At 36.1% G+C, this 13,642-nt stretch overlaps 1 protein-coding gene across 3 annotated transcripts in view; it reads right to left on the bottom strand.

Moving 5' to 3' along the window:
• Positions 1-13,642, bottom strand: part of PTPN20 (protein tyrosine phosphatase non-receptor type 20) — a 60,880-nt gene that overhangs the window by 31,582 nt on the left and 15,656 nt on the right. For all 3 annotated transcript variants that reach the window (XM_070470992.1, XM_070470991.1, XM_070470990.1), the window contains 2 exons: positions 10,192-10,385; positions 1,938-2,038 (listed from right to left, as the gene is read on the bottom strand). In XM_070470992.1, the coding sequence (XP_070327093.1) occupies positions 1,938-2,038; positions 10,192-10,385 (295 nt within the window). The remainder of the gene's footprint in view (positions 1-1,937; positions 2,039-10,191; positions 10,386-13,642) is intronic.

The following is a 13,642-nucleotide window of genomic DNA, read 5'->3' on the forward strand; positions in this document are numbered from 1 at the left end:
ATTTTCTTATATATAACTAATTTCTCCCTACCTACAAATTCTTCCAAATCATAAGAATAGATATGAATCAATTGATTCTCTCTTACCTTAAAAATAGGAAACCCTTTAATCTTTCTATCTCCATCAAAATACTGTTCTATATACTCTAACAGGTTCTCAAATACCAGCCCACATTTCCTTTCTGTTTCTTTTCCAACTTCTCACTACTCAATTTACTCACTTATGCTATCAGTTTGGCTCTTTTTGCATTTTCATTTGCAACCCCATTTAGCAAAAGTCTCCTAATTTGATTTCTGGGTCTGCTCTCCAATTCCTGAGAAAATTCTCCCCTAAATGAAAATTTAAGTGTTATACTTGCCCACCAACTTCAGGATAAATTCAGGCTCCTCACTGAACTCATAAATTCCGGAGGCTAATAGTCTCACCCTTGCCTACTTTTCTGTCCTAATCTCTATTAATTTCCTTCATGTACTTTATGCCTCAGCCTTAACAAAGTAAATGCCTTTTCCTTTTGTTTCTGCGGGTAATAACAGGTTTCTAACTCTTTGTTCCTCCCCCTTTTCTTGAGTTAGTGTAAACATCTGCTTGTTCTCCATTTTCTACCAGTTATCTCACCATCAAGCCTCCTTCTTGATAGATGACAGATAGACAGATGACTGACAGACAGATAGGAAGATGCAAAAAGACTCCATCTGCGCTTCATTTTCATTCTAACAGACTGAATAAAATGTGTACTCTTTGGTTTCACATATATTCAGTTCATTCAAACTATGGCCCACATTATATTTTTTATTCTGCCTCTCATCTTCCCAAGCTTCCTGGCATTCCAGTTAACGTATATCCTATAACTCTTGACATATAACATTTCTCACCAATAGTAAGATATTTTCACGGCTCCTAATTTTTGCTCAGACTTCTTCCCACAGCTTGAAATTTTCTTCCTTTGCTTTTCACCTGCTGAATCTCTGTTTATTTAAGATCCCAAATCCAACCAAAATATCTTTTCCTCAAAGCAGCTGGTAGAGAACTCTCCCCCTTGGAAAGTTTTCTGTTTTCTGTACCCACAATCCTTGGACTCTGACTCTATAACAATATTTACTACTGTATTTAACTTTGTCTTTTATGTGTCTGGGCTCCAATTATAAACTACAGAACAAGAACTATTAATATTTTGTATTTGTATACAGTGCTTAGTATGTAATTAGTATCTAATAATTAGTATACATTAGTAACATATAAGATTATCTCAAAACACTTTCGAATTAATGTTACTTATTATTCATTTAATGCACTTCTGAAAGTTGTTTATACAACTGTATACTATACACATTATTATGCAGTGCTCTTCCAGTGACTGTAGCTAATATTACTTACAAACCTCTAAGAAAATATAACTCGATAAAATATTTTCTTATTTAATGTCTTTGTACATAACGCCTAAATTTGAATATTTTATAAGCATTAAAGTTGCTGTTTCTTTTGTTTCTAATAGAAATTTACTTTTTCTTCAAGTTTAAAAATTTTTTTCATATATAGTATTCACCATGCTAATAGTTCCATTTCTAGTATACATTATTTTCTTTCTGGAAACATGTAATGTCTTATAAAACTTAGTTGTGTACTAAGCTTTACCTTACTTCAAGTACACTGCCCCATCCAAGAACTCCAAACACACTTACAAAGGTTTCGGAACTGGGTAATTGTTGAGATGATAGAGAAACTGAATTCTTTAGGAATACCTTTTTCTTGTGTTAATATCATATTTATGAGGTCATAAATACATCCTATTTCTAGATAAGTCAGATTGTACTTACTACAAAGTACTATATTTTTAAAATTAATCAAACCTTTGAGGGCCTTTATTCAGCCTCCACTCAAAGGTCTAGCTATGAATATGAATAAGCAGAAAACTTACTAAATAGTCATATGAGTTATACCTTTCAGCCTCATCTTTAAACTGATCTTCAAAATCATCACTATGTTGGAAATCTTGAAGAAAGACTTTTAGCTTCCTTGAGTTAACTTCATTTTGAAAAACCTATAGGTGTATGAAAAAAAATACAGCTATATTTTAGGAATCAATAGTTTAAGAGAAAATGATTTTTATAGCTTCTCAAGAAGAGCAATAAGGTCTTCAATAATAGAATTAAATCACAATCATGGTGTGATTTCTACTCTTAGAAAATCACTTGAAATGTATATCTCCCTTTAAATATTTTCCAATCCATCAAAACAGCATGTAGAGTACCATGCACATATAAATTATTTCTATTGAATCACCCAAGTTTTAATCTTCCAAGTTATTTTCCAGAAGTTCATAAAAAGAAAGCTTATTTTTCCTTAAAAAAAAAAATTATTATTGCAGCCCAGAGGAGATTCTTATAATGAGTGCTTATCTCATTTAGCTTATTGTTAATATAAGGTTACTAACACACTATTTATCTTTATTTCAGTGCTTGTGTAATTTAATGGTAATGTAAGGGTAATGTAATTTAAGGGTTATGCTCAAAACCCTTAGTTAATTAACCCTTAGTTAATCCAGTAACTCTAGGTATGTCTCTGTCCTGAAATTTTGTACTACTAAATGGACTTTAGTCCACATTGTTGACTTCGCACTGTCCTGTACAGTACCCAGACCACTGGTAAATAAATTGAATATAATTAAAGGAAAAAATAACATTAAAATAAAGATTCAGTAATCAATATTTTTGTCCTCAATTCTGCTTCAATTAACCCACTCATCTGACAGTTCTTTTCTGGGGTCCAAATACATGCAGATACTGTTCTAAGTGCTACAGATAAAACACTGAATAAGAGGCATGATGTGTTCTGCCCTTGTGAAATGTATGCATTCTCATGGGGAAAGAGAAAATACACAAGCAAACATATAAAAGCTACACCTGTGATAAACAATAATGAAGTAACAAACTATGGTGATACTTAATCACCATGTACCTAAAAGATAGAAGGAAAGTTAGACAAAGAGACAGGAAAGCATCCTGAGCAAAAGGAACAGCAGGTCCAAAGTCCAGAAGGCCTGCCATGGTCTGGACTCTGCCTAATTTTCCACCCTCAGCTCCCACCTATTTCTTATGCAGCATCTCCAGCCATATACTGTGTTATGTCTTGTCATCTTTTTTGAAGTGTCTTTTGATGATTCTTATTTTGCGAAACATTAATCCTTTCCCCTCTTCTTAGTCCATATTCATGTGTATGTGTTTTGCCTAATTTCACAAAACTCCCTAGACTTGAAATATTTCTGGTGGGTATATATATGCTTGTGGGCATATGTACAGCTTACATTCTAGAACATGGACCCAAGCACAATCAATTTTAAATGCAAGATATTAATGGAATAACTACCTAGAACTCTTATCAAGCATATTCGTTTTGCAGGATAAGTCAAAACATATAACTTATTAAGTTTTAACTTCACATAATAACCACTAGTGGAGGTGATGGAATCCCCGCTGAGCTATTTTAAATCTTAAAAGAGGATGCTGTTAAAGTGCTTCACTCAATATGTCAGCAAATTTGCAAAACTCAGCACTGGTCACAGGACTGGAAAAGGTCAGAAGGGCAAGGTCAAAGAATATTCAAACTACCCTAATTGTATTCAGTTCACATACTAGTAAGGTTATGCTCAAAACCCTTCAAGCTAGGCTTCAGCAGTACATGAACTGAGAACTTCCAGATGTACAAGCTGGGTTTAGAAAAGGCAGAGGAACCAAAGATCAAATTGGCAACATTTGTTGGATCATGGAGAAAATAAGGGAATTCCAGAAAAATACCTACTTCTGCTTCATTGACTACAGAAAGCCTTTCACTGTGAGGATCACAACAAACTGGAAAAATCTTAGAGGTGGGAATACCATATCACCTTACCTGTCTCCTAAGAAACCTGTATGCAGATCGAGAAGCAACAGTAAGAACTGGAATGGAAAAACAGACTAGTTCAAAATTGGGAAAGGAGTACAAGTCTGTTTATCATCACCCTGCTTATTTAACTTATATGCAGAGTACATCATGGGAAAATGCCAGACTGGATAAATCACAAGCTGGTCTGGTTGGCGATGGACAGGGAAGTCTGGCGTTCTGCAGTCCACGGGGTCACAGAGAATCGGACATGACTGAGTGACTGAACTGAACTGCATCACTAGCCAGTCCCTGAATTCATCACGCTGTGATTTCACTAGTAAATGGGACTTTATCTTTTTATGCCACACCTTCACCCCAAATTTTAAAAGAAAAACCCTTTCAGTACAACCTATCACCACTGTCTGGCTGCTGTGTGTGAGTCTTTAGTTTTAACAGTTCAAAGCACTATTTTTCCTCTTGGAATAACCAATTGTACCCACACCATAAACTGCACAGACCATTCTATCCACAATACCACCTGTCACAGAAAAAGTTCCCATATATGCATAGGTCATCTTCTGTAATCTCTAAGCAGTTTCATCTGTCTTATTTGCCACTTCCTAAATTACTACCACATTTCCTCAATTCTTAAGGTTTATAATGACTCTTGATAATCTGCAGTTATCTCAGTTCTCATTCCACCACATATACATTTTGCCTTCCTTTCCTAATACTGCATATTTTTGGCCTTCTGTTTCCCCAAGTAAGTTTGATTCAGCTGATTAAATCTCTCTCTCCCTCACCTACAAACACACAAAATTTTAAATCTGTATTAAAACTAGGTTAAATTAACTTTGTAATTCAAATTAAGAAAAACTGTTATCTTCATTATATTAAGTCTTATTATCCATTAATATGATATCAGTTCAGTTCAGTTCAGTTGCTCAGTCATGTCTGACTCTTTGCGACCCCATGGACTGCAGCACGCCAGGATTCCCTGTCCATCAACAACTCCCAGAGTTTTCTCAAATTCATGTCCATCAAGTCGCTGATGCCATCCAACCGTCTCATCCTCTGTCACCCCCTTCTCCTCCCACCTTCAATATTTCTCAGCATCAGGGTCTTTTCAAATGAGTCAGCTCTTCACATCAGGTGGCCAAAGTATTGGAGTTTCAGCTTCAACATCAGTCCTTCTGATGAACATTCAGGACTGATTTCCTTCAGGATGGACTGGTTGGATCTCCTTGAAGTCCAAAGGATTCTCAAGAGTCTTCTCCAACACCACAATTCAAAAGCATCAATTCTTCAGCACTCAGCTTTCTTTATAGTCCAACACTCACATCCATACATGACTACTGGAAAAACCATTGCTTTGACTAGATGGATTTTTGTTGGCAAAATAATGTCTCTGCTTTTTAATATGCTGTCTACGTTGGTCATAACTTTTCTGTCAAGGAGCAAGCGTCTTTTTATTTCATGGCTGCAGTCACCATCTCTAGTGATTTTGGAGCCCAGAAAAATAAAGTCTGTCACTATTTCCACTGTTTAGCCATCTATTTGCTATGAAGTGATGGGACCGGATTCCATGATCTTAGTTTCCTGAATGTTGAGCTTTAAGCCAACTTTTTCACTCTCCTCTTTCACTTTCATCAAGAGGCTCTTTAGTTCTTCACTTTCTCACATAAGGGTGGTTTCATCTGCATATCTGAGGTTATTGATATTTCTCCTGGCAATCTTGATTCCAGCTTGTGCTTCTTCCAGCCCAGCGTTTCTCATGATGTACTCTGCATATAAGTTAAATAAGCAGGGTGACAATATACAGCTTTGACGTACTCCTTATCCTATTTGGAACCAGTCTGCAGTTCCACATCCAGTTCTAACTGTTGCTTCCTGACCTGCATACAGATTTCTCAGGAAGCAGGTCAGGTGGTCTGGTATTTTCATCTCTTGAAGAATTTTTCACAGTTTATTGTGATCCACACAGTCAAAGGCTTTGGAATAGTCAATAACGCAAAAGTAGATGATCTTCTGGAATTCTCTTGTTTTTATGATGATCCAACGGATGTTGGCAATTTGATCTCTGGTTTCTCTGCCTTTTCTAAAACCAGCTTGAACATCTGGAAGTTCACAGTTCACATATTGTTGAAGCATGGCTTGGAGAATTTTGAGCATTACTCTGCTAGCATGTGAGATGAGTGCAATTGTGTGGTAGTTTGGGCATTCTTTGGCATTGCCTTTCTTAGAGACTGGAATGAAAACTGACCTTTTCAAGTCCTGTGGCCACTGCTGAGTTCTCCAAATTTGCTGGCATATTGAGTTCAGCACTTTCACAGCATCATCTTTTAGGATTTGAAATAGCTCAACTGGAATTCCATTACCTCCATTAGGTTTGTTCGTAGTGAAGCTTCCTAAGGCCCACTTGACTTCACATTCCAGGATGTCTGGTTCTAGGTGAGTGATCACACCATCGTGATTATCTGGGCTGTGAAGATCTTTTTTGTATAGTTCTTCTGTGTATTCTTACTACATCTTCTTAGTATCTTCTGTTAGATCCATACTGCTTCTGTTAGGTCCATACCATTTCTGTCTTTATTGAGCCCATCTTTGCATGAAATGTTCCCTTGGTATCTCTAAATTTTTTGAAGAGACCTCTAGTCTTTCCCATTCCATTGTTTTCCTCTATTTCTTTGCAATGATAACTGAGAATGGCTTTCTTATCTCTCCTTGCTATTCTTTATGCTAATAGCACTTTGCCGAGAGAACTCACTGGTCATAGCAAACACCCTCTTCCAACAACACAAGAGAAGACCCTACACATGGACATCACCAGATGGTCAACACTGAAATCAGATTGATTATATTCTTTGCAGCCAAAGATGAAGAAGCTCTATACAGTCAGCAAAAACAAGACTGGGAGCTGACTGTGGCTCAGATCATGAACTCCTTATTGCCATATTCAGACTTAAATTGAAGAAAGTAGGGAAAACCACTAGACCATTCATGTATGACCTAAATCAATCCCTAACGATTATACAGCAGAAGTGAGAAATAGATTTAAGGGACTAGATATGATAGAGAGAGTGCCTGATGAATTATGAACCGAGGTTTGTGACATTGTACACAAGACAGGGATCAAGACAAATCCCAAGAAAAAAAAATGCAAAAAAGAAATGGTGCCACGCTTACACTTTGACAAGATCCCTCCCATCTCCAACAAGACATGCTAAAAAACCATTTGTATTAAACTCATTTGCTAAGAAAAAGTGACATAACCTGAGTGAGAAGTCCCAGCATAATTTAAACCTGAGATATACTTCAAGCCATGCTTCAAAATAAACTAGATTATATTTATCAAAGAAGCAAACTGTTCTAGATAGCTGTAATTCAAATAAGGCTCACTCAGGACTCTAACATGTCTTTGATGGAATGAAATGTGATTTGGTTAACAATGCCAAGAAGGCACAAAGAGAAACACTTTAAATTATCAAGATGCCGGGTCTTTTTGGAGAGTGCTCTTTTTGTCAAATTAATATCAAAGAAAAGATTGAATACATTTTTCCAAGGAGCCTAAGTTAATTGTTGTGCACTACATATGCCAAAGATTTATGAGTGAAACTTGAAAATAGTCATGCTAAGAGATTGAAGCCTGGTTTCTAGTCTTTTTTCTGTGACTTGAAGAGCTATATGATCACAGACAAATCATTTCAGCTCCCCGGGACTTAGTTTTTCACCTTTAAAATCAGTGTTGGAATAAAAATTTATTTATCTATCTACTCAATCTAATCATCAACACACAAGTCTATGAAGTCTAAACTATTCCTAGGAACAGCATCATAACTGAAAGGTTATCAAGTCACTATAACACCAAATTAATTCATGAAGTGTAAGCAAGGCAAATTCTAATAAAACTAGCTGATTTTCACAACATATTCTAAAAACACCCAGAAGTATTCTAAGATATTCTTTTCTAAGAGGAAACTTTAAAGAGTATTGTAACTCATCCTAGAAAACTCAAGTCATAAAATACAGAGGAAAAATCCAAACCATAAAATATACTCAGTTCCTCAAAAAAATCATATACGTTTTCCTTAAATAGATAATTTTTTAAAAATTTAAAAAATAAGATATACTCAGTTCTAGAAGACAGTCAAGTATAGTTATGTAAAGGATCTACTCAAGACATTCTATGAAGTTTCTCACTTCCAAATATTTCTCCAAGTAGAAAATCATTCAGATCAGAGAAGAGTATCAACAGCAGAACTGAGAACCCTGGATTACACTAAGAAAGACTGCCAGCCACAAATGTGATGGTTGCTTTGATGTGGCCATCTTACATGTCACAGAGGGATGGATAGACTTCTACATAAGAGAACAATCAAACTACAATGATTTTTTCAAAGCAGGAGCACAACTGCCAGCCCTGAGTGGCAGTGGGATCAAATTGGGAAAGTGGGGGAGACAGTTCCTGCTCTTGGTACTGATTTTTATCTCTTAATTCTGGAACCTACTGGAAGTGAATATTAGGACAGTAACATGATGGAAGTCCCAAAGCTCCAACAGATTAGATAAGAAAAAAATGCAAGGCATCCACAAGATGAAAATGTATTTCCCTTTTCATAAAGGACAGAAACAGTATGGACCTAACAGAAGCAAAGATATTAAGAAAAGGTGGCAAGAATACACAGAAGAACTATACAAAAAAGACCTTAATGACCCAGATAACCATGATGGTGTGATCACTCACCTACAGCCAGACATCCTGGAGTCCAAAGTCAAGTGGGCCTTAGGAAACTTCACTGCGATCAAAGCTAGCAGAGGTGGCAGAATTCCAGCTGAGCTGTTTAAAATCCTAAAAGATGATGCTGTGAAAGTACTGCACTCAATATGCCAGCAAATTTGGAGAACTCAGCAGTGGCCACAGGACTTGAAAAGGTCAGTTTTCATTCCAATCCCTAAGAAAGGCAATGCCAAAGAATGTTCAAACTACTGTACAATTGCAATCATCTCACATGCTAGCAGAGTAATGCTCAAAATTCTCCAAGGCGGGTTTCAACAGTACGTGAACTGAGAACTTCCCAATGTTCAAGCTGGATTTAAAAAAGTCAGAGGAACCAGAGATCAAATTGCCAACATCCACTGGATCACAGAAAAGCAAGAGAGTTCCAGAAAACCACCTACTTCTGCTTTACTGACTATGCCAAATCCTTTGACTGTGTGGATCACAACAAACTGGAAAATTTTTAAAAATATGGGAATACTAGGCCACCTTACTTGCTTCCTGAGAAACCTGTATGCAGGTCAAGAAGCAACAGTTAGAACCAGACATGGAACAATGGACTGGTTGCAAATTGGGAAAGGAGTACATCAAGGCTGTATACTGTCACCCTGCTTATTTAACTTATATGCAGAGTACATCATGAGAAATGCTGGGCTGGATAAAGCACAAGCTGGAAGCAGGATTGCCAGGAGAAATATCAGTAACCTCAGGTATGCAGACAACCCTACCCTTATGGCAGAAAGCAAAGAGGAACTAAAGAGCCTCTTGATGAAAGTGAAAGAGGAGAGAGAGTAAAAAAAATTGGCTTAAAAAAAATAAAAATAAAATAAAATTAAAAAAAACTGGCTTAAAACTCAACATTCAAAAAACTAAGATCATAGCATCTGGTTCCATCACTTCATGGCAAATAGATGAGAAAACAATGGAAACAGTGACTGACTTTATTTTCTTGGGCTCCAAAACCACTGCAGATGATGACTGCAGCCATGAAATTAAAAGACACTTACTCCTTGGAAGAAAAGCTATGACCAACCTAGACAGCATATTAAAAAGCAGAGACATTACTTTGCCAACAAAGGTCTGTCTAGTCAAAGCTATGGTTTTTCCAATAGTCACATATGGTTGTGAGAGCTGGACTGGAAATAAGGCAGAGAACTGAAGAACTGATGCCTTCAAACTGCGGTGCTGGAGAAGACTCCTGAGCGTCCCTTGAACAGCAAGGAGATCAAATCAACCCTGAATACTCATTGGAAGGACTGATGCTAAAGCTGAAACCTCAGTATTTTGGTCATCTCATGGGAACAGCTGACTCATTGGAAAAGTCCCTGATGCTGGGAAAGATCTACACAGGAGAAGAGGTTGTCAAAGGATGAGATGGCTGGATGGCATCACTGATGCAATGACATGAACTTGGGCAAACTTCAGGAGATGGTGAGGGAGAGGAAGGCCTGGTGTGCTGCAGTCCATGGGGTCACAAAGAGTCAGACATGAATGGGTAACTGAACAACAACAACAACATAGCCAATTAGCAGAGATCCCTCTTCTTCTAGGTTTACCTTATAATTCACTAGTCTAGGTGTTTCCTGACTTGATGAATGCAGGTCCTCATGACCTGATGAATAATGCAGGTCTTCATAACTTGATGAATGCAGGTCATCATGACTTGATGAGGGAAGGTCATCATGAGATGATACAGGCAAAGATATATTCAAGTTTTTCATATCAGAGTCCTTTCCTTTCTGATCTTCTCCTGAACAAAGAAAAGGAAAGAACTGATTAAATGTAAAGGGTTAGAGAGGACAGGTTGAAACTTAGTGAGAAAGGTCAAGTTACATGAGGGGAATTTCCATCTACTTTTCCTGTTTTAGAGTCACCTCATCTTAATCTCCTATGTTAATCACTTTTCTCCTTGGTTTGAAAAAATAACTTAGCAAACATGATCCTACCTCTAGGATTTTCCTCAGAAAGTGGATTTTTGAGCAGTCCCTTTGTTCCTGCTTCCATACTACTCAGTAAAGTACTCTTCAGGAAAATTCTAAATATATACCACCTACAGAACCTATGCATTGGGATCTATAGAATTCAATTCTTCTGTTTCAGAGTCTATTTCTTGGATAAAGAATAGTGTGTTACACAAGTCTCATTTTTACATTTCATATTGTTAATAATAAATCAGAAATATATAGTGTACATAGAAAGTTGTTTTAGACTTTATTGAAGAATGTCATACGAATCATCCCTAGGATACTCACTGTTGGCATTATTTTAAGATTTTTGGTAATTACTCTGTTAATTTCACTCCACAGAATCTTTCACAGAAACCAAGGAAGTTATTTTTCTCTGATCCTAGAGACTGGTTCCAAATAGAAAAAGGAGGACATCAAGGCTGTATACTGTCATACAGCTTATTTAACTTACATGCAGAGTACATCATGAGAAACGGTGGGCTGGAGGAAGCACAAGCTGGAATCAAGATTGCCAGGAGAAATATCAATAACCTCAGATATGCAGATGACACCACCATTATACCAGAAAGTGAGGAAGAACTAAAGAGGCTCTTGATGAAAGTGAAAGAGGAGAGTGAAAAAGTTGGCTTAAAGCTCAACATTCAGAAAACTAAGATCATGGAATCCGGTCCCATCACTTCATAGCAAATAGATGGGGAAACAGTGGAAACAGTGGCTGACTTTATTTTTCTGGGCTCCAAAATCACTAGAGATGGTGACTGCAGCCATGAAATTAAAAGACACTTACTCCTTGGAAGGAAAGTTATGACCAACCTAGATAGCATATTAAAAAGCAGAGACATTACTTTGCCAACAAAGGTCCATCTAATCAAGGCTATGGTTTTTCCAGTGGTCATGTATAGATGTGAAAGTTGGACTATAAAGAAAGCTGAGCATTTAAGAATTGATGCTTTTGAATTGTGGTGTTGGAGAAGACTCTTGAGAGTCCCTTGGACTGCAAGGAGATCTAACCAGTCCACCAGTCCTGGGTGTTCATTGGAAACACTGATGTTGAAGCTGAAACTCCAATACTTTGGCCACCTGATGCAAAGAGCTGACTCATTTGAAAGGACCCTGATGCTGGGAAAGATTGAGGGCAGGAGGAGAAGAGGACGACAGAGGATGGGATGGTTGGATGGCATTACCCACTCGACAGACATGGGTTTGGGTGGACTCCGGGAGTTGGTGATGGACAGGGAGGCCTGGCATGCTGCAGTTCATGGGGTCACAAAGATTCGGACACCACTGAGCAACTGAACTGAATTGAAGAACTGAGCACTCAGAGTACTCTTTCTTATATGGTAACATTAAACATTATGATTTACAAATATGTAACAGAGCATATCAACAAATCAACAATAAAAAGTAAAGCATAGTAAACAAGTACTGTAGAAATGGAAAAATGCATTTCTGAATGTGCCAAAAAAGGAAATCAAATAGAAATTATGAACTATAATATGAATTAATTTTCTAAGTATATATTAAGAAATATCAGTGAAAGACAACATATTAAAACTAATGTGAAGTATCTAAGGAAGTGTTTAAAGGGGAAATGTATAGTTCAAAAAAGTTTTTAAAAGAAGAAATGACAAAAATGTGTTTTGTATTCAGTCCCAAATGCCAAGAATAACTGAGGAAATCTCACAAAACAGAAAGATATCATAAAGAAAAATAACAAATAGAAAATAAGCTAACATAACAGAATAAGCAACAAAATCAAAGGTTGTTTCTCTGAAATCAAAGACTTAAAAATATACAAACCTGTTCACTACACTTTATAACAGTAAAAATGAAAAAAAAAAGGCACAACCACAAATCCAACTATCGTTTTAAGAACTAAGAAGAAAATTCAATTAGACAAACTTGATCAAATGGTAACTTTTATAAAATGATAAATTATCAAAATCTACTCAAGAATATACAGAAAGTCTGAATAGTATAACTATTTAGAAAGATAAACCAATAATAAAAAGTCTCACACCCTGGAGAAAAAAGGAATCTGAACCCAAACAGACCTCCAGATGATATTTCATCAAATTTCCAATGAACAAAAATCTTTTTCTTATGCAAACTGTTTTAACAAAAATTTTAAGTACTGGTGTTTCATTTATATTAAAAGGTTAGCAAATCTTGATATGAAAACAATGCATGTAAAATACATGTAAGAAAAATTATAAGCCAAATTCAAAAACGAACATAGGTACAAAAGTCCTAAATAAAATATTACTAAATGATGCAGTGGAAAAAATGCATAGATGAAGATTTATCTCAAGAATTCAAAGTATGCTCAGTTTCACAAAAATCTATCAATGCAAATTGGCATATTAATAAATGTTAACAAAAGAAAGGACAGAAATCCTATTATCATCTTAACATAAAAAGATCATGTGAAAAATTCAATAGTCTTCCAAGGTAGAAACAGAAGAAAACTTCTTTAATTTATAGACAAGTTTATCTAATCAAAATACTGAACTAACATTATCCTTAATGGCAAAACTTTAGACACATTCTCATTGTTTTAAAGAAAATATAAGAAAGCCTACTACTTATTTAACATTAAAGACATAATGACTAGGGGAAAGCAAGTAAATTATTATCTGCAAATATTGTAATTGTCTACATAGAAAATTAAAGAGACTCCAAGGTCAAATACTAGTAATAATAAGAAAGTCTGACGGAAGAGTTGACATGAGATCAATAAATTAGGACCATTCGTAGGCCAACAACCAGATACTGCAACAAAGGAAAATATGTCATTCACAATAGCAATAAAAATACAAGGTAACTAGAAATAGATCAAACCAAAAATATATAGTGAAAATTGCAAAATTTTGTTAAAAGTTACAAAAATAGAATAAATAATCTATATTTCATACAAATGAAAACTCCTATCATAATAATGGTAAGTATCCTCTAAATTAAACCACAGATTCAATGCAAATCCGATAAATATTCAAGCAGGATGTGTGGGGGTATTCGCGCGCGCGCACGTGTGTGTGTG

This window comes from Odocoileus virginianus, chromosome 7, assembly GCF_023699985.2.
Source record: "Odocoileus virginianus isolate 20LAN1187 ecotype Illinois chromosome 7, Ovbor_1.2, whole genome shotgun sequence".
In the NCBI taxonomy this organism is placed as follows: domain Eukaryota; kingdom Metazoa; phylum Chordata; class Mammalia; order Artiodactyla; family Cervidae; genus Odocoileus; species Odocoileus virginianus.